Here is a 23,632-nt window from a genome sequence, read left to right on the forward strand (position 1 = left end):
TAGGCAATCTGCCTCTCACAGGAGTTCCACTTGCTGGGATTTAAACCCCAGGGGTCTTTGGAAATAAACATTTCACAAGGGCACTTCCCTGCTTCAAGCCCCTCAGAGTCTCCCCATCAAGTGGGCTGGCTGTCACAGTCCCCTCCTGTCTGTAGCTTTGTTTTTCCATCTACCCAGCCTCCCTTTCCCGTAATTTCTGGGACCAGGGTCTGTGTCCCCCTCCCTTTTGGGAACTGTTCCTCCGCATTCCTTACAGCTTTTGGGGCTCCTACTGCCGTTAAGTGCCACCCCACTTCTAAGGAGAGTGGGGGGGCTGGAGCAGCCCAAATACAACCCGGAGACTCTTGAGCTGCCTAGGCTTGGCTGGAGGGCAGTTGGGGGGATGCCCTGCCCCCCCAGCACATCTGTCCTGGGAGCTGGACCTTGGCCCCTCCTCTGTCCTGTGCACTCATCCAGGTCCTTCCAACAGACCAAGTGGGCTCCTGGGCCACACAGCAGTGCCCCTGCCCTCCCCATGCTCCAGGGAGTCCTGGTCTGGCCCTGGCCATGCAGTGCCTTCATTTTCAGCACAATTCCGGCCACCCCCCACCCCCCCACCCCACCTCCGCCTCCCACAGCAAGCAGGCCAGTTCCGCCAGTGCCGCTGGCCCCTTTATCCTCCGTGCAGAATGGCCCCCCCGGTCCACCCCAGTCATGTCCCTAACCCAGCTTGACATCACCTTCCCTGGCAGCTCACAGGCCCCGACTGCCTGCATCCCAAGACCTCCTGCCGTTGCCAGGATGGGGAGCACCCCCCACCCTGGGCAGGGACCACACAGTCTCAGCCGCCTCTGACCCCGTGTGCCTGGCATACAGTAGGTGCTCAGCAAAGACAGGTAAGAGAAGTAGAATCAAGTAGACCCAAAGCCTGGTTTATAAGGACCAGAACAGCAGTCTGATCCAGGCCCCTCATCTAGGGATAAGACCCTTCAGCTCGGGGCATGGCCTCTGACCTCAAAAGTGGCTCATGATCCTTCCCTGGAGTCTGGAAGAAGCCGCCGGGTCTGAGATACTGTGTCTTCCCCTTCTGACGGCAAGGAGAGGCCAGTCAAAGGACTCCCTCGGCCCTGACCCAGGGAAGCAGCCATGCAGACTCGCAACGGCTACCTCTTACCGTTCATTCCCACACACGGAGGAGTCCGCGCTCAGGCACAACCAAGCACACTTACTCTGACTCAAACCGCTTAAAAAAGGGATTCCCTGGACCACCAGCCTGGTCCAGCAACGGGACCCCGGGACAAAGACAAGGGACCGGATAACACTCCTTTCCATTTACGTCGACAATTTCTCCACAATTAAAAAAATTAGTCACTGGACCAGTCTGGTGAAGAGGTAATAAGGTGTTTATTAAAAACTCTTTTTCACCCAGAGGCAATTAAAATTTATAATTTAAAACCCAGCCCACTATAAAAAGGGGAGGAAGTAAAAACTGTGCAACATTGACAAAAGAACCAAGACAGACAAGGCCCAGGAGGGGCAGCCCCACAGCCCCGGGGTCCCACCTCTCCCAAGGCCAAGAGCAGCAGCGGGCCGGACACTGGGGTCAGCTCCAGCCCCTGGCGCAGCCCAGGGCACGGTCCTCGCAGGCGGGGCCGGGCCCCGGGGAGAGCCCTCAGTAGTGTGTGTTCGTGGTGCGGCCTCGACCCACGACCTGCTCATTCTGCTGTGGAAAGAGAGCAACGGCTCAGAGTCTCCTGGGCAGGCCAGCGGCCTCCGTCCCCCACCTGGAGCCCAGAGGTAGAGGTTTTCAGGACCCCTGGGGACCCGTGTGGGCACCTTCTCCTCTCCCTCCGTGTGAGGAGGCGTGCCTTCCCAGCTGCCCGCCAGCCCTGCAGCAGTGTCCAGAGCCCCTGCCTACCTCCTCCATTGCTGAGACTGTACCCCACGGCCACTCGCTGAGAACGCCAATCGCCATAGCTCCTGCATGGGCAGAGACAGGATAGTCACCATCCATGGGAACCTTGGGGAGGGCAGACGAGGACCCTCACTCCCAGAGATCTCCTGGCACCGCAGGGCCCATCTCACAGGCCCGAGCAGCAACTCACCCTCGGTCTCCCTCCAGGGTGCTCTGGATCTCCTTCAGGACCCCTGCAGGATTGGGGGGGACAGAGGCGTGGTGACGCCAGCAGAGACCGGGCCAGACACAAATGTTTCTGCCCCCTTCTACTGGCGGGGTGTTGGACGGGTCTGCCCCCTCAGGGTAATGGCCCTCCCTTCTATCCTGGTCTTCCATGTTTCCCTTGGGACATTCCTCACAGCAGCCCGCCAGCTCCTGCCCCAACTCACTCTCATCATTGAGCAGAGCATGTTCCATCACTCGGCCGGGCCTTCTCTCTGAAAGGCAGAGGCCAAGTCAGGCGAGCCCTGGGGCCTCTCTGCCCCAGCTCCCTTGGAGCAGGAGTGCCAGAGCCCAGAGCTCAGGACTGGAAGGGATGCTGTTTCCACCCAGCCTGCACACCCCCTGCAGGCCTGGGGCTCCCCTCCATCCTCTTCGGTCTGGGTCTGGGCCTGAGTATTACAGTGCCTCTGTCCCCCCACACCCGTGTACACAGGGAAGCCCGTCTTACCCTCTCCGTCACTCTGGCTCCCCGAGTTCCTGTGGGGAGAGAGATGGTGAGGATGGAGGCGGGTTGGGGGGAGATGAGGCTCCTCATTCCGGCTCAGGAAGCCCCGATCCCATGAAGAATGAGGTCAGCTGACCAAGCCCACCCTGAGCCTGGGCAGTAAACCGAGCCTTGCCGGGGATGGCAAACTGCGCGGGAGGGAGGCCCTACGACAGGGCGTGGGGCTGCTGGGGAGCCAGAGCTAGGAGCGTGGGGGGTGCGCTTAGCTCATCAGGGAGGGGAATCTCTGGCCAGCCGCAGGCCACTTGTCCCGCTGACCTGGTTCGGTCCAAGGCCTTCTCTGGGCCTGATCCATTGCGGGGGCGGCTGTGGCTCTTGGTCTCTGCTGAATCCACCAGACACCGGGGCTCAACCAGCCACTTGGTGGAGAGAGAGAAGCGCTCGAACTCTGAGGGTGAGATCAGGTAGAAGCCTGCGGGCGGGGGAAGGAGAGGCCGGGCAGGTAAGGCCGGCCCCCGGTTCCTGGGCCTGGCAGCTGCCGAGGGGACACCCCCACCCCCCCACCCCCACAGGAGGTATGAGGGGCTAGAGCCTCCCTCGAAGTCCTCGGCTGAGGTACCTCCCGCCTGGCTGCCCGGTGGGACCCCCACACCGCATACACTCCCCAGCAGAGGACCCCCCGCGCCTGCCCTGGACCCACCTTGGCCGTATTTGGTGAAGACACAAGAGGCGATGCCGCTGACGTCCTCGCGCCGGATGCAGCTGTACCGCACCTGCGGCTTGAGCAGGGGTAGCGAGACCACCTGCACGTCGCCCAGGTTGGTGAGCACGGCCAGGTGGTGCTCCCCGTAGTCCTCGGCTCGACAGCTGCCGAAGTGGGCCACGCTGACCCGCCGCACCCGCGAGCCCTCCAGGGCGGTCAGCTTCAGCTTCAGCTTGGCACTCACCTTGGGCAGCGTGAACACCTGGGGGCAAGGGCACAGCTCGCAGCCCGGCCTGACCACAGCCCCCCGTGCGCCGTCCAGCCAAGCGAGGACTTCTGGCTTCCCTGCCCGGTTCGGCTACACGGCCTGGCTCCCCGGCAGATAGCCCCCCACCCTTCCCAGCGAAGTCGGCCCCCTCTCTGGGCGCCCCCTGGCGCTCAGCCCTGCAGCCCCTGGACTTGGACCGCAAGGAGGCCGGGCCTTCTTATTTCCATGTCTGCGCTCACTGTCCCTCCCACAGACACAGGTCCTGCATCAGTGCCCCCCCCCCCACGCTGACCCTGGAGCCCTCTTCTTCTGTGCCTCAGTGGCCTTGCACACGTCCACTGCAGAAACCACAAGCAGCCTGTCCTTTGAGCTCCCCAGACACCCCCGGGATTCCCAGGGGGCCTGCCTGTACCCGAGCAGCACCTTGAACTGCTCCTCTGACACCACGAGCAGCTGGTGGCCTCCCTGCATGTCCGGGCTCTTCGATAAGTCATGTGCCACCTCCAGGGGCTCGGGAAGGGGCACGTTGTGTCCGTCCAGCACGAGGATGCCCACCACGGGCGCTCGGTGCATCAGCTGGATCTCCTTGGCTACAGGGCAAGAGGCAAGTGGTGGGGTGAGGGCAAGGCTAGAGGTGCCAACCCCCCCAAACCTAGGCAGAGGAGCACCCTCTGTTCTCCCTCTGCCCAGCACTCACCCTGCTCTGCCCGCACAGGCTCGTCCATTCTCCGCTCGGCGGGGGGCACGCGCAGGGCGAAGGCGTAGACGGTACCCCCATTGGTGCCGGCCCACAGCGAGGGGCAGTGGCGGGAGCCTGCCAAGAGGCAAAGGTTTGTACCTAACCCACGGTTCTGCGGGTCTGGTGGAGCCCGGTGACCTGGGCTTAGGTCCTGGCCATGCCTCTCACTACCTGTGTGACTCCAAGGCCAAGTTGGCAAACTCTGGAAGCCTCAGTTTCCTCCCCTGTAAAATGGAATGGCTGTGGGTCCTGCCTACCCCCTGGGGTGTAGAAAGGCAAAGCCGGGAAGGCTGACAACCAGGGGCCCCGTGCACAGATCATCTTGAATCCAGGAGAGCTTGACCCGCAAGACCCTCGTCCCTGCCCCACCATCCCTGCCCTGGTAGGAGGCCACAGGGGAGCTTCTGCAGAGCCCACTGGACACCAGCAGGCATGTGACAGGGGGAAAAGTGACATGTCCCAGGTCACACTCCGAGAGCGTGGCGGAGCCTGAGTACGAAGCCAGCGCAATCTGCCTTGGAGACGCAGGCAGGGGGTCCCGGCTCCCTGTGCTCCCAAGTGCTCCCAAGTGGAAGGTTCCTCCCAGCCAGGGCGGGCAGCAGCCTCCAACATGCCCTTGGGCCAAGGCCGTGCTCTCCTGGGCCCCCCCGCCTCAGGCTGGCCACTCACTGTCCCTCAGGTAGGTGTCAGCGAAGTAGAGGGTCCGGACGAATCCCGTGAAGGAATCCTCCGCCGAGCGGGCCTCGATCCTGCGCTGTACCGGAGCCAGCTCCATGCTCTGCACCCCTGCGCGCTCGGGCCTGGCCGCCCCCTCCTGTCCCTGCAGCGGGCGGGGCCGGGCCTGAGCGTGGGCTCCGGCCTCCCCGTTCTGGGGACACGGGATTGCTCACCACCAACCCATCACACCACCACCGTCATATTTCCTGAGGGCCTGGCCCTTTACGCTTGGGGAAGGTGAGGCACAGACATGCAGTGTGATGTAGCCAAGGCCACAGGGCTGGCGGGCAGGGTGGCAGGGCGGGAACCTACTCAGCGTGGCCACAGAGTGGGGGAAGACGGGGCTAGTGTGGACCCGCTGCGGGCTGCTCAGAGCTCTCCCGGGCTCATGGCTGGTCACAGCCTTACCTCTCCAGAGGGACCAGCTGGCCGCCGCTTCCGGCTGGACACCCGGCTCCGACGTATCCGGCGGAAGGACTGGCGCAGGGACTTCTTCAGGGACTTCACACGGGACAGTGGGCCCTCCAAAGCTAGCTGGTCACTGGGGTGCAGCGTGCATCTGGGGGCGGTGGGGGGGGAGGACGACACATCCGGTCATCCGCGCTGCCAGGGCCCAGGGGTAAGAGCCCAGCGACAACCCTAGCTCCGGGCCCCAGACGCCCCGGGGAGGCTGCTCACTTGACAAAGACCTGCCGCCGCTGCTGGTGGTCAAAGAGGCCAAAACCATGGCTCGTGCCGAAGGCCACAAGCCGCCACTCGGAGTGCAAGGCCAAGGAGGTGACCACAGCCGGGGGCTGGCACTGCACCAGCACAAAGGGCTGGAAGCCGGGCTCGAAACGCACGGGCCCCGGGCGGGCGCACAGGCGCTCGTGGCCCTTCCAGCGGTAGCCCTCCTGGTCCTGCAGCAGGTCCGCCTCCACCTGCGCCACGCTGTGCTCCGCCTCCTCGTCATTCAGCTCCAGCACCAGCACCTGGGGGGGAGGGCAGGTGGGCTGAGCCACTTCTGGCACCAAGGAACCCTGGGACCACAGGGACCCTGAAGGTGGACAGTGAAGGACCTGGGACCCATGGCCAGTCCCAGGGCCCGAGGACAGCCAGAAGGCCTCTGTCCAACCCTTGGTCCTGAATCCTGGCTTCTGGAGGAGAATCGGTCATCCCACAGGCCTCTCTCTATGGGGACCAGGCAATCCCTCCCCACTGGGAGACGCCCCAAGCCACAGGGACAGGTGACAATCTCGGTGACAACCATCCATGGGCACTCAGGAGACTGGCTCCTTTCCTTGCTGCCCTCTAACCCCTGGACACTGCCCAAAGTCACCTGACCACTCCTCCTAGCTGCCCTGCCCCCCACCCCAGCCTTCTTACCTGCCCCGCCGTGCCTGCCACAGCCAGGTAGCCGCTGTATTTGCAGAGGAAGATCTTCTGGATGCCCAGCCTGGGATCATCACTGTAGGGGTCGAAGGAGCCCACCTGACGATGGAGGGGAGGGCCGCAGGTGACTGAAGGTGCCAGACCCAGTCCATCCTTGCCCTCCCTGGTTTCCAGGCTCCTGGCCTCACCTTGCGGAGTGGGGGCCACTCATCCTCGCCCTGGACATTGAGGCTGTCGCTGGGGTCTGTGTCGGTGAGGAACACCCGGACCGTGCTCAGCTTGTAGAGCAGTCGTAAGCACACGCCGGAGGCGTCCCAGAACCGCACGGTGCCGTCCTCATGCCTGTGGGCGGAGTCCACCTTCCAGTCACGGGGAGGTGGGGCGGGCGGGGGGGGGGGGGCGATGCTAGGACTGGCCCGCACCCTGCTCTGCTCCCACCCCGCGCAGTCTACTTGGCAGGAAGATGCCATGACGTTGCCTACCCCGTGAGCAGCAGGTCCCTCTGGGGAGGGGCTGGGGCCAGACTGGTGCCACCATCAATGGGCCACTCCTGAAGAAGGAGACCAGAAGTCCGTGGGCGAACTTGACCCCAGGCAGGGCCGGGGCTCGTGTCGGACCTACCATGGTGGAGAAGTGCGTGTGCTGCTGGCTGCCCGCGGCAACGATGCGCTCCCACAGCTTCAGGGGGATGTTGGAGACGTGGTGGGAGCAGGTGATGGCAGAGCAGTGCAGGGAGGCCAGGTAGGGAGGCTGCACCGGGGGCCAACCAGCCGCCTGCAGGTCAATCACCACCAGCTCCTCCTCGGCCAGAACCACCAGGGCACAGGGGTCGTCAAAGGCTAGGGGACAGGTGGGGACGGAGGTGGGAGTGTTAGGAGCTGTGGGAGCCACGGGAAGCAGTTTCCCCCGCCCAGCCCCGCAGAATCTGAAGCTCCAGGGTTATACTCAGAGAACGTGCATTTTAAAAACAAGCTCCAGATCCGGCAGAGTACAGAGAGAAGGACCCCCCATGACCGACCAAGCGGGACTCATCGCAGGTGCACGAGGCTACCTCAATGTGGGAACGTCAATGAACGGAAGCCATCACGCACAGGCTAAAGGAAAACACAGGATCGTATTGGTAGATGCAGGGAAAGCATCCGACAGACCCTAACACCGGTTTATGATAAGCTCTCAGTAAACTAGGAGGAGGAGAACTTGTCACCTTGGTGGAGATCACCTACAACGACGCTACAGCTTGCGTAGCTTGATGGTAGAAATGGGAAGCTTTCCCGCTAAGATCAAGAATAAGGCCGAGGGCCCCTCTCTCCGCTGCTCCACAAGCCCTAGCCCATGCAATAAGGCATGATAAGGAAATAAAAGGTATACAGCTCAGAAAGGAAAAAATAACGTTGTCTTTATTCACATATGACTCTGTAGAAAACCCGAAAGAATGGACCCTACAACTAGCATCCCCCATCAGGTGCGTGGAGGGAAGGGGCTGGGAAGGAGGACAAGCAGGCTCGAGTCTCCCTCCAAATGGGCCCGTGTGTCCTGAGCAGGCCCGACCCCTTACCGGGAGGCCTTGGCATCATCAGGCCAGACTCATGTGGAGGGGAGGCACACCCTCGTGGCAATCTCCTGACCGGCCTCCTCTCCAGATTTCCACACCAGCCCTTTCCAGTCTTGCCTGTCACCAGTTCATGAGACTGACACAGGGCTCTGCTGTCTTGGCTTCTGCCCCACCCCACGAAAGGGAGGACTTCATGAGTCCAAGCCAGGACCTCCTGGCCTCTCAGCTGGGTGCTATTCAACCCAACAGGCCAGATCTGCCCTCTTCTGGCTAAGTCCCGTCAGAGGCAGGTGAGGCCAGAGAGAGCTCAGGGTGTGTGAGGTGTGGCCGGCAAGGATGAAGCCAGGTGTGTGTGTGGGTGTGTGGGTGTGTGTGTGCGTGTGTGTGGTAAAGGCCCCAAGAGGGGTGCGGTAGGGGTGAGGGACTCGGGCAGCGGCGGGCTTGAGAACAGGCGGGCCACATCCCTGCACCTCCCGGAGGCCAGCCCTCCACACCCATCCCCGACGCCCGCCTACCCGCCGCAGGGTCCGCCTCAGTGAGGACAGTGAAGTCGATGACGCGGGAGGTGAAGTCGAAGGCAGTCTGCTGGCCATCGTGGATCACCGAGATGCAGTGGCGGTCCCCATAGCTGGCCCGAGGCATGCCGCCCTGGAAGATGGTGAAGGGCAACCTGGCCGGCACAGAAGAACCGTGGGCTGGCCTGGGGATCCCAACACGAGCTCAGAGAACCCCCGGCTGAGCTAGCAGCTTGGGCTGTCCTGGGACCGAAGGGGCAGGACCAGGAGGGACGCCAGTCTCGAGGTCAGCACTCACTCAAGGTCCCCGTGAGGGGTGGGGTGGACCCTCATCACTTCCTGATCACAACAACCCAGGAGAACGTGGGCGTGAAGTGTGGCTCCCGAGCCTCTGCTTCAGGCAGCGGCCCCCACCCGCTCCCGTGGCTGCTCGTATGTGGGATCTCCCTGTATGTCTCTGCCTGAAGAAACAGGTCTCCTGCTACAACAGAGTTTGAACCCTGCTGATCCGGATCATCTCTCTGGGAGGGTGGAGGGAAAGGTCAAGAATGCTTGCTCAGGAATTAGCCATGAGAAGTACGGAGTGGCCGGCTCTCCCTTTGCTGCCGTGCGGGACCCTGAGGCCGTCCCTAGATGCTGCCTGCCGCAAGCAGAGGCCAGAGCAGCCGCCCAGGAGGCCTGCAGACTGGGACAAGAACAGAGCACGGATACCTACCCCTGCTTGGTGGTCAGCCAGAAGATTTTGGTAATGGCTTTGCAAGGAAAAGGACCTACAAGAAAGGAACCAGCTTGCAGAAACTCTTTACAGAGTCTCACACTGATCTTTTTTTTCTTTTTTTTAAAGTAGGTCCCACACTGAAGCCTAACATGGGGCCTGAACTTACGACCCTGAGACCAAGACCTGGGCTGAGATCAAGAGCTGGTGCTTAAACTGATGGAGTCCCCCAGGCGCCCCAATAAAGGAACCAGCCTGAACTCGGCCGTCCGCTCCAGGGTCCGTAGGGCACAAACACTTCATGCCCACACACGCACAGCAGCCCTGTGCTCAGAAGTCCCTCCCTGAGCCGCCCCCCGACAGAGCCACGAACAGCAGCGGAGAACCCACTGCATGGCTCTGGACAAAGCCTTCACTTCTTGGGGCACCAGCTTTGCCGCTAGGAGGTACGCGCCTGCACCCCAAAATTGGAAGGACAGACCGGGAGCACAGGACACGGCTTTGCCAGCGGATGGGGGTCCCGGTGACAGGTCAGGGCTTGCCCCATGGGGCGGGCGGAGCACTGACCATAAGGCATGCAGCTGCGCAGAGGCTCTGGCTGTGGGGCGTCCCCGGAAACGGGCCACTGGCAGTAGCTGCCATCGGAGTGGCAGCTGACAATCACGTGGCCGTCCCGCTGCCAGCAGACGCTCTCCAGTTGCTGCAGGGGAGGAGAGGGAGAGGGCGCAGGCCGGGATCAGGGTGCTGCTGCTGCCGACACCGGCACCCCCAGGCCTCAGCACAGGGCTGTCTGGGAGGGCGGCACAGCCCCTGCCCCCCACCCCCTGCCCCGCATGGCCCACCTGGCTGCTGAGGAAATGGCAGAGCACGCGGCTGGCCCGCAGGTCCCAGATGACAATGAGGCCCCGGCTGTAGCCGATGAGGACCTGATCGGGGTTGCGGGGGTGCTCCTGCAGAGCTTCCACCATCTCAAACACCCGCCGCTGGCGGGCCTCTTCGGGCAACCTGGTGGACGGAAGCGCGGTGAGGCCATGATGTTGCTGCGACCAGCGGGCGGGACCGACCTCGGGGCACTGATGCACACCGTGTGGATGTGGCAGTGCAGCAGGATCGAGAGGCCACACTGCTGAGCGGGGAGCCGAGCACAGGACAGGGCAGTGAGGACAGAAACTTAAGGATGCAAACCCGTGGGGAGGGGCTACAGGAAGGAGAAGGCAGGGACCTCCAGGGAGGGGCTCAGGACTGGGACGCGTGTGTGGGGGCTCCAGGGAGCGGGCGGCAAAGCCTAGTGCATTTCTGCGTAGAGGTGGTGTTTCATAAGAAAAGTTTTTAAAACCTACTAAACAAAACTCTACGTGAGTGGGACTGGCCTTGAGCTTTGACCCCCTCCTCCTTCTCTGGGCCTGGAATGCTGATGTGAAGTCTGGAGATGCTGCAGCCAACAGAGGACACGAGGTGGCAGGCACTGGACCCAGAGCCAACACCTCAGACCAGACCAGAGAAGGCAAGGCAAACAGCCTGGACCCCCAGGGCGTTTCTAGGAGCCCAACCAAGCCAAACCTCTTTTCATTTACAACGAGGATTCAGACTGGCAGCAGGGGGTTCCCAGGGCACTCAGACTGGGGGATGCCCCCAGTCAGACTTCTACCAGCAGAGTGAGGTGGGTGCGGGCACGGCCACCTGAGGAGCAATGCCTCCCGCAGGCCTGCCCACAGAATAGGTGGCCAGGCTGAGAAGCCGCCATGCCCACTGACCTGCAGACAGCTCTGCTCTGACCACCACCTGGTTGGCTTGACTCTACCCTGCTGGGTGGAAACACACAGGTGTGTGCTTGGAGAGACCCAGCCCCAAGCAGGAAGCCTCCCACCCCAGCCTGGACAAAGGGCCCTTTGGAGCGAGTTGGAAGCCTAAAGCCTGCACTGGAAGGAACGGGGTCCCACCGGCTCAAACCTGAAGCAGCTTCCCCTCGGAGGACCCTGGCCTCCTCTCCATCCCGTGAAACTGCAGAACATTCCACCGTGGCTAACCCTTCACCTCTTCCTCCTTTGGGCCCCAGCCCCCGCTCTTCACACCCACACCTGCTCTGACACCCTCTCTGTGGCAGACATCATCATCACGGGACAAAGCCTCTGGGATCACCTGAAGAAGCCTACAGGGTCGTGGCTGTCCAGGATTAGGCCACGGGGCCTGCAGGCAAATGAAAGCCACAGACTCCAAAGCCTACGCCTCCCCAGAAGATGCCTCTCCTGACACAGTGAGGTTTGGGCCCCATCTGCCCTGGTGAGGAGCCCCCGGGCTTTTGAAATTCACGGCAGCAGCGTGAAGAACAACAGTCGTGCAACAACCACGAGGAGCCTCATTTCCTTCACCTCTAAATGAAATGACAAATTATCCCCCAGACCTTTGGAAAGCGCTGTGACGCTGACACACGATGGAGTCAGAGTCTCCATTTAGGGGCCAGGTGGGGAGCTGAGAGTCTCTCCTCCATCCCTATAGGCTTCCCAGGAGAGAAATTAGAGGCCCCTGAGACATTACTGGCACAGAAGAAAGAAGGCCCTGGCCGGCCAGAGCGGGTGGCTTCCCCGTGGCAGGCGTCGGAGACTCACTGCTGGAGCACGGCGTCCGAGCTAATGGTCCGGTCCTCCAGCGTGCGGAAGGCCGGCAGCTGCACCACGAACACATTCCCGCTCTCAGTGCCCAGATAGAGGAGCTCGCGGGAGGAGTGCGGCAGGACCACGGTGATCTGTGTGGCACTGGGGGCAGCCCTGAGGACGGAACGGCCGCCGGTGAGCCGGCTGCTACCCTGGCAGGGGAGGCCCCAGCACAGGCCATGCCTAGGGAAAGCAGGCCTGTGAGGTCCTTTAATGGGGTCCTTTAATGGTTGTCGGGGGCCAGGATAAATATACTGATGACTTCCTCCCAAGAAGACAGATGGTGGAGGACCTGGGCTTGGGCTGGGAGGCAGAACGCCCCTTCCAGAGCCTCCTGTGTAGACACTGCGTGGGGAAGGAGGGAGCCAGGCCGCAGCCCCACCCGTGCCAACAGAACACCAGCAGGAGGGGCTGCATCGGCTCAAACCACTGGGGGGCCTACCTAGGGCGCCACAGGACCTTCAAAGGGTGATCCCACCCTGGAGCTGGGCGGGCAGGTCAGGCTGCAAGGGAGGGGTAGGGCACCGAGTCCTTACCCCGGGGGACCACGCAGCGTGAAACTCCCATCTTCCTGCAGCTCTGACACGCAGCCTTTGACCTTCAGGCTCCACAGGTGCAGACTGTTGTCATCCAGCAGGGTGACCAGCTGGCACTAGGGAGGGGATGGCGGGAACCCGGAGCGCGCCGTCTCATTCGCTATGGAGGGGCCGGCATTCACCGCGGCCTCTCGCCCATCCCGTGCGGGTTGATTCAGAGAGCCCAGAACCAAAAGACCCCCGGCAGCTCTTTGGGTGGTCCATGCACCCGAAGCTGGGGAAAGGGGAGCGGTTCCCAGCCCTCCCAGCAGACCCAAACCCAGGGCCACCAAATGCCTCTGTACACCCCTACCAAGTGATGCGTGAGGTACGCGGCGTGGAGGTCCCCTCACCTGGCCAGGTAGGAAGTGGATCTGTACCACAGCGTTCGTCTCCCGATGCAGCCCCATGAACTCCACCCCTGGGGCACCATAGCTACAGGCAGCGGGCTCAGGAAAGCTCCAGAACGCAGGATACCACCCACTCCTGCTCAACGCTCAAGGGCAAGGACCTCTGGGCCCGTGTGGCAAGAATATAAATACTTCAGCGACACAGACAGGCTCACTGTCCCCCAAGATGGGGCCTGGGGTGAGGGGGTGGAGGCAGCAGGGGCCCCGGCCTGAGGGGCATGTGGCTCGTGTGGCTCGTGGTGATGTGACACCATTGGGGCTAGCTCCAATCAGGGGGAGCTTTTCCAGCCAGGCAGGTGCGGGGGGTGCGGGGAGGGAGGAGACACACTTTACCCTGGCAAGGGCCACGCTGCTTGCTACAGCCTTCCCCTGCCCCCATCAGTTACCACAAGGTGGCACCTGAGACCGGGCATCCCCTCCCCCCAGGGCCTGCCCCCAGCAGCTTTGGCCATGAGTTCCCCGCTCCGGGGACTGGTGACCAGGATATGGCTGGGGCCCAGCAATGATTAACCAGCTTAGAGAGAGTTCCACACCCCCTACAGCCTAGGTCAGCCCACTGGGGGCAGCCGTCTCCCCTGCTCGACCTGACCCAGAGGAACAGGGGGAGTCACAGCTTCCCCCGGGGAGGGTCCGGCTGTGCTCTCCATGGTGGTCCCCCATCTCCCAATTCTCCCAGGTGCCACCCTGGCTCACTCTAGGGGCTCGAGTGGGATGTCGGGTTTGGGGAGCTCTCGGACTTGTAGTCCAGGCCAGCCAGAGGACCCAAGTGGTGAGTGATCCTCCGTCCTGGAACTACGGGCTTGCTTCTGAAATGTTCCAGAACCAATGCTTTGGACGGAGGATGACCCTTTTGGACCATGTCCAGCCTCAGGCCAGAGAAGGACTGTCTGTGCTAACCACAAGTCCACTCTCGCTGGTGTGCCTGTGCAGACACGGGGGCGCGCACGGTGGGGCAGAAGGTGGAAACCTTAGCATTGCTCCTCTCGCCCAAGGCCGCCTGGGACCAGTCTGCTAACTGGGAGAAAGGGAAAAACAAAACAAAACAACCTTCCTCCATTTACTGCATCCAGGGCTGACTCCCAAGAGGGTATGTGAACCATCCCAGGAACAGGAGGGCTCATCTACAACTTGCTTTAGTTTGAATCCCACCAAGGCCAGGGCCCCTGCCCCTTCCAGGGCCCCACCGGCCGGGAGCCGGGGGAACAGAAAGGATACAGCTTGACGGCTCCGGAGCGGGTGCCGATGGCCAGGATGCGCAGAGACTGGCTGTAGCCGAGGGCGCTGGGCTGGTGTGGGAAGCCGTGCTCCACCGTCTGTAACAAGAACCAGCTTGGCACGGACCTGCAGACAAGTCCCCTTGGCCCCGTGTGGCTGGAGAGCCGGCACGGGACAGGGGAGCTGCAGCACAGAGCCCCCCAGCAGGTAGGAGCACGAAGTCAGTCATGTTCAGGTTCCTACCCAGACACCTGAGTGCAGAGCCAATCCCCGACCCATTTCTGACCCAGTCCTTGGCCTGTCCTGGCCATCCCCGGGACACTCCCCTGACACCACACTGGCCACTTGACGCTTGCCAGGAACTCGGACCTGGTTCCTCCACTGCCCACACCGTGAGTAACCGACCCAGTCTTCCTGGGGGGGTGTGGGGGCGAGGGTAGCTCTGGGGACTGGCACAGTGGAGGACCAGACGGCTCAGTTAGCCCAGCTGTGCCGCAGCTCTGGGCCAGTCCCTGCGGGCGGACAGGACCCACAGCAGCCTTTCCTGGCTCTTGGCCGTCCAAGGCTCCTCCAGCCCTGAACGCCGGTACCTTTGCTACCATCGGTTTTCCACTACCCTTCCAGAGAAGCTTCTGGAGTTTTGTTGCAGACACACACTTTCGCTCATTTCTTACTACAGAATACACATTGTAGACAACTTGGAACGTAGAAAGGAGTTTGAAAAACAAAACAAAAATCACCCGTGCCCCCACGACTGAAGTGACCCTTGGTGTCTGTGAGTCTTTCTTGTGTTGTGACCATACACTGGTGTGTCTACACTTAACACAGAGTGGACTGGGGTGGTGCCCCACAGCTGTGTGCATACGCACAGAGCTACGTAGCCTGTCTGCCCGCCTGCAGCCAGCCCAAGTCATCCAAAGCACCGAAGTGACTTTTAAATGGCTGTGGAGGGGCACCTGCGGGGCTCAGTCTGTTACACGTCTGACTCTTAATGTTGGCTCGGGTCTCGATCCCAAGATCGCCCTGTGTGGGGCTCTGCACTCAGTGGGCCGTCTGCTTGGGATTCTCTCTCCCTCCTTCTCCCTTTGCCCCACCCCCAACCCCCTGCACAAGTGCTGGATCTCCCTCTCAAATAAATAATCTTAAAAAAAAAAAAAAACCCCAAAACAGGAAACAAAAAACAGACAGCTAAGGAATGTTCCCTATGTCCAGGCACCCAAACCCGCTAGGCTTTTGTTGGTGAGCACTTCCTGTTTCTATAGGGCTCACCACCACCAGCTGCATTGATGACCTTCCTCGGACCCCTCCTATCTTTGCCTACAACTCACTATTTCCTTAGGTAGGTGCCCCAGGAGTGGAATTACAGGCTTAAAAAGTATGGATGTATATACGACAGACTTGGACTGATAAACCATCTTCGGGGAGGTTTTTTGTTGTTCTCACTTAGCGCTCCCTGCCCCCTGCCTCCCACTCCAGGGGATACGGAACCTGTAGGGCTAGATCAGAGCACGGCAAAGGATGCCAGCCAGATGCTTTACATTTTTTTTTTTTTTTTAAAGCAATGGAGGCTCGGGGCACCTGGGTGGCTCAGTCGTTAAGCGTCTGCCTTTGGTTCAGGTCATGATCCCAGGTCCTGGGATCGAGCCCTGAATCGGGCTCTCTGCTCAGGGGGAAGCCTGATTCTCTCTCTCCCACTCCCCCTGCTTGTGTTCTCTCTCTCGCTGTGTCTCTCTCGGTCAAATAATAAATAAAAGGCTTTAAAAGCAAAAACAAAAACAAAAAAGCAATGGAGGCTCTGCCCTGCAGAAAGAAGGTTGCACCAGTGAGGCGGCTCTCCGTAGGCCCAGGGCCCCCCTCTGGGCTTCCCCTGGCTGTCCCATCAGGTCCAAAGGAGCAGAAAGAGAGAAGTCCTGGTGACAGTGGGCACACCAGTTTAGCAAACCCAACTGCTGGCTGCTGGCCTGTCCCATCCAGTCCAGTGGCTCATGGAAGGCGGCCCTGAGGTGGGGTCAGCCGAGGAGGGGAGTTCCAGAGACAGCTAATCTGGGGACACATGGCTGTAGCAGCCCCCCCTTCCCTGGCTCTTTGCCAGGAACTAGTTTGCCCTACAAATGGCTATACCTAGACGGGACAGACTGGAGAGGAGGAGTGACCCAGCAGGAGCCCCCCTGGCCAGCCCAGGTCCCCGTTCAGCTATGTAAAAAATGCAGCGCCTGGAAAAGCCTTGGGGAGATAGCACAGTGTCTGGAATGTAAACATTTCCCAGGAAAAGGAGGGCAGGGCACGTGATGGTGCATGTGGGGACCAGCTCCCCCAGGGCCTCCGGGTAGGCCTCGGCCGGCCTCAGGTTGCTGGAGCCTCGGCCAAGTCAGCAGCCAGGGCCCAAGAAAAGGTTCCTGGGATGGTGGCATTTTTCTCTCACCCCAGTTAGGAGCAGAGTGGGGGTGAAAAGCCTCTGGAATTTGGAGGAGTCTGGGGAAAATGTCCTGCAGGAAGGAGCCCTGTGCCCAGGGGGAGACGCATGCCTTGGGCCACCCAGTGTGGCAGCCATGAGCTGTGTAGAGATACTGAGCCCCTGCGGTGTGGCCACCAAGGAATGGAAATTTTAATTTAATTTTAATTAACTTAGCTTTAAGAATGGCTGCCCAGTTCAGTCGCTGGAAAACTTTCCAGGTATGCTGCTGGATCCCAAAGGCACAGGGGCTGGAGTCAGGCAGACCACACCGTGACTCTCCCTTTCCAGCCGCACACCTTCCAGCTCTAACTACAGATTATGTAGCTCCACAGAAAGGTCTGTGTCTGAATTGAAATACGCTGTAAATGTGAAATAACACTTAGCATTTCAAAGATTCTGTATTAAGGCGGGGACCGGGGGGAGGGGGCACCCGGGTGGCTCTGATGGTTAAGTAGCTCCGGCTCTGGTCATGATCTCCAGGTCCTAGGATGGAGCCCGGCATGGGGCTCCCAACTCATGGGAACTTCTCCTCTCTCTGCCTCTCCCCCTGCCTGCGCTCTCTCTCAAATGAATAAATAAAATCTTTTTTTTTTTTTTTTTTTAAGATTTTATTTGAGCGAGAGAAAGGGGGAGAGAGAGAGAGAGAACACGCTTGAGGAGGGGGAGCGGCAGGCAGAGGGAGAAGCAGGCTCCTGCCAAGCAAGGAGGCTGATGCGGGGTTTGATCCCTGGACCCTGGGATCATGACTTGAGCCAGAGGCAGACGTTTAACCCACTGAGCCACCCAGGCACCCTGAATAAATAAAATCTTAAAATACAAAACAAAACATACAAAACACCTAGAAAACCCTCATTAATTTCTAATGACTACATGTGCAAACAGTAATATTTTAGATACATTAGATTAAACAAAGATATAATATCAAAGTTAACGTCACCCACCTAAAAAATGTAATGAAGCTGCTAGAATATTTTACATTATATATGTGTCCCATAGTCTAGTCCTTTCGGGCTAAGGCACTGCCCTAGACAATTCTGCCTCAGGACAAAGTCAAACCAAAGAGAACCAGCCTGCGGCTTTGTTTCTCCGTCAGGCTCTCAGGCCACCCAGTCTACCAACCCCCTGGCGGGGAGTTCTCCGAACATCCGCCCCAATCGCTCCCATTACAGGCTGGCCTCTTTCGTCTGCTCTGGAGGAGACAAAAGCTGGGCCTATCCTTCAATCTCTGGTACTTACTCCTTACTTCCTTCAGGGTCCTGGGGACACTGCCACCACCCCTGACTCTCACCTCCACCTTCTTTCTCACAGGCTGGAAAGAACAGGGACTGAGGCCCACTAGGCTCTGAATCGCCCTCTCTGCCACTTAAAATGCCTTGGCACACGGGGGAGTTCCTCTGCCTCTCTGAGCCTCACTTCCATCCGATCACTGGGCGGACCCCAATGACCGCACTGCACCAGAGGCACAGGCTTGATTGAAAGCAAACCTCTAGACCATGGTCAGGCTCAGCGGGAAGGCTCAGCTCACCCCCCGGAGCACACGGGCCTTGTCCCACACAGCCTGCTTGCCTTCTGAAGGTCTCCATCATTCCCTTGTACCCTCCAGGCATCTGTGCCAGGGGACCACGGCTCCTTCCAGAACAAAAGGAGGGGAGGAAATGCCATGCTGCCCTTACCTGGTCAGGGACCAAGAGAGTGGGTTCAAATGTAGTTAGTGTGGTGACAGGGGATCCCCCAGGTCTGGGGAGGTTGGGGAGGAGAGGCGGACATGCAAATAAAGCCCACAAATCCCCAAGTGAGGCAGTTACGATCCAACAGGAGGCCTGAAACCTGCCTACAGACGGAGGGAAGAGGTGTGTTACAAGTTACAAGAGGACTGGGGGTTAGGCTGGGAACGGGGGAGGAGCCAGAAACCCAGAGCAGCGTGGAGAAGCAGTAAGGTTCTACAGGGCACGTCTGGCCTGTGCTCCAGTGGTAGCTGTCCTCCCAACCTCAGATGTCCTCCCCTTCCTTGGCTGTCCCATCCCCCAACTTCTAACAGCCTTTAAAGACTCAGTCCCCTCACTGGACATGGGGCCCAGGAAGTGGGATCGGTCCCAGCGGCTCCCTCCTGTGGGACTTCCAAGGAGTACTGCAGTCCCAGATCATCCCTCCACCAGGATAGGGAGTGGGGCAGGGGCTCGGCGAGGAGAGCAGAGCTCTCTCCAGTTCAGAGGGAGGGAGGTTGGTTGCCAATGCCTGAACCCCCTCCCCCCACCCCCGCACTGGGGCCAGCCTCCCCTTCCTCCTGAGCTCAGCATCCAGCCTACCTGGCCCTGCCCCAGCCCTGCTACCTAGCTCAGGTGACCTCTGCCAAGGGAGGAGAGAACAACAAACTCTTTTGACAGGAACTGGGAAAGGAGAGATTTGCAGGAGCCGCCGAGCTGCAACATTAGCCTGGTGCGGGAAAGAAAGCCCTGTCTGTTTCACGCTGGCTCCCAGACCCCACTGCAGGTTCTCGGAAGGGAGACAGTGGGGGCCCTTCAGCTTGCCCTCAGCGGGGGAGGATGCTGGCCACGAGCCAGGGCTGAGGAGTCCCTGGCCCTTGTTGGGGGGCTGGAAGGAGGGCTGCCTGGGGCTGCAGGGGGCACGCCCAGCTGCTGGGATGGGTGGCACTGCCCTGTACTGGGTGTGGTCAGCTCAGATTCCCGGTGGTGGCAGCAACCTGGCCCTCCCTGTGTGGCTGTCACCTGACACCAGGGGACCAGCCACAAAAAAGCCAAGACAAAGCAACCTGGTCCTGGACAGGGGTGGCCAGTCAGGAACACACTGTTTGTTCGGCGGGGGGCGGGGGCCTGGGGGTGAGAGGAGTGTGGGCAGGCCAGGCAGGAAGGGCCCAGAGCCTTTATCAGCTGGCTGGTTTTACCAGGGGAGGGAGTGGCCGCCAGGGATTTCCAAGGAAGGAGTTTTACCGTGGCACGAGTTTCTGTCCCCTTGAAATCACTCCCTCTCCACTGAGATGTCCAGTGGGCTCCACAGTCCCCTCATCTGGGCCCCAGTGGCTCAGGAGACTCCCTCACAGGCAAGGAAACTGAGGTTAGGGAGGGGACATCGCCACCCTCCCAGCACGGCTGGTGGGGAAATGGGACTGGCGCCCCCCCCCATATGCTCTGGCTGCTTGAGCCCTGGAGGCCTCAATTTTCTCACCCACAGAATGGGACTGCCACTTGGCTGTGAGGTGCCACGAGGCGAGGTGAGGCACCAATTGTGTGCGAGGTGCCATTCGAAGCGATTTAACTGACTGGACGCAGAGACCAGGCACCCGTTTCACAGATGAGGAAACTGCGGAGCGGAGAGGCTCCGTAACGTGTCGCAGTCATGCAGTGGACAAGCGGCACAGCGGATACCTGGCCCCAGGCCACGTGGCTCCTCCTCATGGCACTACTTGGACCCCTTGTCTGTTTGGCGGAGGGTTCAGGGAATCAATCTGTCTACAGACACGGCTTCTTCCCGGGGGACCACCGGTCCAGTCTGGACACTGCTTTACCAACTGTGGGCACCGTCAGCGGGCCGACCTTCACCTGCGTGCGAACGACACCTGCACGACAGGCCACCTGAGGCTCACAGCGCCAGCTCTGCATATCCCGCTGTCTGCAAAGACCATGGGTTCCAAGGCTCCCCAAACACAAACCCGAGGCCAGATAATGCCCACAGAGCTGTGCTCTGAATCGGCCTTTCAACTTAGTTCTTAACTCACGTAATCCTCACACCAATTCTCTGGAGTAGCTCCTGTACCATCTTTTTTAACCCCCAAGATTTTATTTATTTGTCAGAGAGAGAGAGAAAGACCGAGAGAGAGCACACAAGCAGGGGGAGCAGCAGGCAGAGGGAGAAGGAGGCTCCCCGCCGAGCAGGGAGCCCCATGTGGGACTCGATCCTAGGACCCTGGGATCATGACTCAGGCTGAAGGCAGACGCTTCACTGACTGAGCCACCCAGGTGTCCCTGCTTCTATCATCTTGTGGAGACACGTGACTTGCCAAGGTCACCCAGCTGGTGAACCTCGGCAGTCAGGTCTGGGGTTGGCACCACTAACCAACCCCTGGGCCAAACTCCCTATCAATGGAGGTCATCACTGTTGCTCTTCTGTCCAAATCAAGCTCACCACCTTCCCTTTCACCCGCTCCTCAGCCTCCCAGGGCTTCTCCCTCTCCAAGGCTTGGCACCATGACGTGCCCAGGATGGAGCCCCCCCAAGTCATGCCAGACACCCACCTCGCATCCTTACCCCTCCTTACTCCTACATCCCTACCTAACACAAGGCCTCATGCCCTAAATAGTTCTCTAATCCAGTGGTCCTCAGCCAGGGGCCACCGGGCAGCATCTAGAGACATTTCTGGTTGTACGTCTTGGGGACCCAGGGCCAGGGATGTCACTAAACGTCCTCTCCACGTGGCCAGCCCCAAACGTCAGCAGTGAGAAGGTTGAGAAACCCTGTTCTCTAAATGCTCTCCCTGCATCTCACCGTCTGGGCCTCATCCAGTCACTGCAATGCTCCCCTTAAAAATAATTAAATGGGGGCATCTGGGTCGCTTAAGCATCTGCCTTCAGGCTCAGGTCATGATCCCAGGGTTCTGGGATTAAGTCCCAGGCTCCCCGCTCTTGTGTTCCCTCTCTCATTGTCTCTCTCTCAAACAAATAAATAAATAAAATCTTTTTAAAAAGACCAATTTAAAGGAAAAAAAGAAAGAAGCTTATCTTCCAAACTGTGAATGGGATCGCGCACTCCCCTGCTCAAAACGCACCACAGCGATGGGTGGTCAGTGAGGCCCCAGATGTCCAGGTTCCAGGCTCCCTCAACCTGACACCAGGAAGCAGAGGGAGGGGGGCCCGCGGAGGAGGAGGAGCTGGCCTGGGTGGGATCACCCAGGTTTCTAAATATTCCAGGATCTGGCCTCATCCCTCATCCCAACCCTTCAGGCTCCACGTTCACTTGGTGTCCAGATGAGACCAAACCTACCCACCTCCCTTCCCTCCCTTCGGCTCCCAGGAAGTGGCCTTTCAGACCATCGGCCCCCTCCTACCTTCTGGACTATAAAAGTCCTGGAGGGCAAAGATCTTATCTGAGATCGCACAGCCCCCGCCCCAGCTGGTCTTCCAGGAGCTGCACAGGAATGGAAGGAGGAAGGAATTCCAGGAGGCTCCCCTCCCCCTCCCCCCAGCCAGGCCTGGCGGTGGGGCAGCCAAGTTTGGGGGCCGCCCGTTGCGGGGCATGGGGGGTGAGCGGAGTCCTCTGTCCTAGCCCCACCCCAGCCCCACCCCGCTGCACAGTTGGAACTTGGGGCGGGGGTTCCTCCCTCTGCTGAGCCTGTCTATCCGGTTTCTACTGGAATTGGCCACCTTTTGGGGGTGTGAGATCTCTCAGTGTCAGCAGGGGCAATGAAGGCACACAGGGGTTGCCCCTGCCCCCAGGAGGGTGCTGAGGTTCTCAGACCAGGACCCACAGTCCCCGAGATCTCCCATTCCTAACAGCTGCACCCCATTTCCCAAGGTCCCAAAATCCTGCCCACAGCTTCCTTCTGCCAGTGGGAGGAGGTGCTCACTCAGGGACGCCCCCCACCCCAACTGGCCAGTGGCCTCAGCGAAGCTCCAGGGCCACACCTGCCACCATCAAACCAGAGGAAAACAGCAGGGTGCCTCCACGCCCCTCAGACAAGCCCCTGGGTGTCTCTCCCTGAGAGGCCGCCCCCATTCCCCCCCAGCCCCCGCCCCCAGAAGGGCAGCTAGTGCTCCTGGACCGCATGTTAACTCTGTACAATCCCTGTAACACGCCGACACCATGGAGGCCAGGCACCAGGTCACCTGGCGTCTGAGTGGCCAAGCTGGAGGGGAAGCCTTGTCCCTCAGCATGTCCTGGGGGGGCGGGTGTTCCTGGGCATCCTGGCACTCTGCTTCCCGCAGGCCACCTTCTGGGGCGGAGGGAAGCTTGGACATGCGGGCCGGGCCTAGATCAAAGCGGACCTAAGCAAGGCTAATTACCCCGAAACGGGCAGATTGCTAGGTGGCTGCGGAGCTAATAAAGCACGGAGCGCCCCTGTTTATAGGCCAGCTCCGCCTGCTCGCGCCCCGGCCGCCAGGAGGAAGTCTTGTGGAGCTTTGGGGCCCTCCCTGCAATCTCGGGTGGCAGGGTGCTCTGGCTTCGGGGGGCCTTAGGAGCAGGTCTGGGGTTGGGGGAGCCAAAGGCCAGCCTTGGCACACAGTCTCGGGCACCTCTCCCCCACTCACCCAGGCGTAGAGCCTGCCACAAGAGTGCCCCAGGAATCACTGTGGCCTGCCGGCAGGGAGAGCGGTGTTTTCCTGTAGGGGCGATGTGAGGAGAAAGGGGACAGCCATGGGCTGTGGCCACTGCCTCAGAGACCGGGCATCACGGGAACACTGCTACACCTGGCAGGGTTCAGCCTCCTTCACAGCCCCATGAGGACGTAGGATGTTTGAGCCTTATTTTACAGGTGGGGAAACTGAGGCTGGAAGAGGCAGAGTGATCTGCAGAGGTCACACAGCCAGTGAGACTTGGGACACGGAGTCCCGACACCTGGGGATCCCACTGCCCTCTTCCAGGAAAGCCTGCCAACCAGACCCCATTTCCAGGGTCGGGTGCCGTGAGCCGGCAGCGCCCGGGGAGCACCCCGTGCAGGTGAAGGCCGCCTGAGTGCCCCAGCCCCAGCCCGTGGAGGGTGGCCAATGCGGTGCTTCCCCTTACCTTGTTAAACTGGAAAAGGTCCCGCTTGAGCCTCTCCCGTGCAGGGTCATGTCCTGACCTCAGGAACCGCCTCATGGTGCTCAGCGCAAAGCCCCCTAGAGAAAGAGAAGCGGCTACTGACCACCAGTGAGAGGCGGCCACGCAGCTCTGGCCCCAGCACCCACGCTGGCTCCGAGGCACCAAGGGCTTGGCCCAGCCCAGCTGCTCTCCCCAAGCCCGGCAGCGGCTTCTCTGTCCGCCCTCTCGTGCGCCCTCGCTCCACCTGCAAAGGACAGTCCAGAACCCCAGGGATGTCTACACCTGGAGGTCCAAGGCTGACCCAAGCTCTAACACTTGTTCTGGGCCACTGCAGCCTTATAAAGCCAGCGGGAGAAGCTGGAGGAGGAAGCCATTTCGCCCGGCTTTATAG

The 23,632-nt window shown here is 60.4% G+C and overlaps 1 protein-coding gene across 7 annotated transcripts in view; it reads right to left on the minus strand.

The window, feature by feature from the left end:
- Positions 1 to 1,364: 1,364 nt before the first annotated feature.
- LLGL2 (LLGL scribble cell polarity complex component 2) overlaps positions 1,365 to 23,632 on the minus strand; it is a 33,822-nt gene continuing 11,554 nt past the window's right edge. For 2 of the 7 annotated variants that reach the window (XM_059149772.1, XM_059149773.1), the window contains exons 2-27: positions 23,224 to 23,318; positions 14,035 to 14,132; positions 12,763 to 12,844; positions 12,371 to 12,486; positions 11,790 to 11,948; positions 10,938 to 10,985; positions 10,026 to 10,188; positions 9,751 to 9,883; positions 9,184 to 9,238; positions 8,469 to 8,623; positions 7,023 to 7,240; positions 6,884 to 6,951; positions 6,590 to 6,743; positions 6,396 to 6,500; positions 5,709 to 6,001; positions 5,439 to 5,589; positions 4,983 to 5,181; positions 4,272 to 4,388; positions 3,998 to 4,164; positions 3,304 to 3,568; positions 2,922 to 3,075; positions 2,607 to 2,635; positions 2,326 to 2,373; positions 2,085 to 2,127; positions 1,898 to 1,959; positions 1,365 to 1,702 (exon numbers count right to left, since the gene is read on the minus strand). In XM_059149772.1, coding sequence (XP_059005755.1) covers positions 1,695 to 1,702; positions 1,898 to 1,959; positions 2,085 to 2,127; positions 2,326 to 2,373; positions 2,607 to 2,635; positions 2,922 to 3,075; positions 3,304 to 3,568; positions 3,998 to 4,164; positions 4,272 to 4,388; positions 4,983 to 5,181; positions 5,439 to 5,589; positions 5,709 to 6,001; positions 6,396 to 6,500; positions 6,590 to 6,743; positions 6,884 to 6,951; positions 7,023 to 7,240; positions 8,469 to 8,623; positions 9,184 to 9,238; positions 9,751 to 9,883; positions 10,026 to 10,188; positions 10,938 to 10,985; positions 11,790 to 11,948; positions 12,371 to 12,486; positions 12,763 to 12,844; positions 14,035 to 14,132; positions 23,224 to 23,298 — 3,165 coding nt within the window. In that variant the 5' untranslated portion in view covers positions 23,299 to 23,318 and the 3' untranslated portion in view covers positions 1,365 to 1,694. Of the gene's footprint in view, positions 1,703 to 1,897; positions 1,960 to 2,084; positions 2,128 to 2,325; positions 2,374 to 2,606; positions 2,636 to 2,921; positions 3,076 to 3,303; positions 3,569 to 3,997; positions 4,165 to 4,271; positions 4,389 to 4,982; positions 5,182 to 5,438; positions 5,590 to 5,708; positions 6,002 to 6,395; positions 6,501 to 6,589; positions 6,744 to 6,883; positions 6,952 to 7,022; positions 7,241 to 8,468; positions 8,624 to 9,183; positions 9,239 to 9,750; positions 9,884 to 10,025; positions 10,189 to 10,937; positions 10,986 to 11,789; positions 11,949 to 12,370; positions 12,487 to 12,762; positions 12,845 to 14,034; positions 14,133 to 23,223; positions 23,319 to 23,523; positions 23,621 to 23,632 lie in introns of those variants that run through there. The other 5 variants (XM_059149774.1, XM_059149776.1, XM_059149775.1 and 2 more) reach the window with 5 other exon arrangements.

Source organism: Mustela lutreola, chromosome 15, assembly GCF_030435805.1.
Source record: "Mustela lutreola isolate mMusLut2 chromosome 15, mMusLut2.pri, whole genome shotgun sequence".
NCBI classification, from domain to species: domain Eukaryota; kingdom Metazoa; phylum Chordata; class Mammalia; order Carnivora; family Mustelidae; genus Mustela; species Mustela lutreola.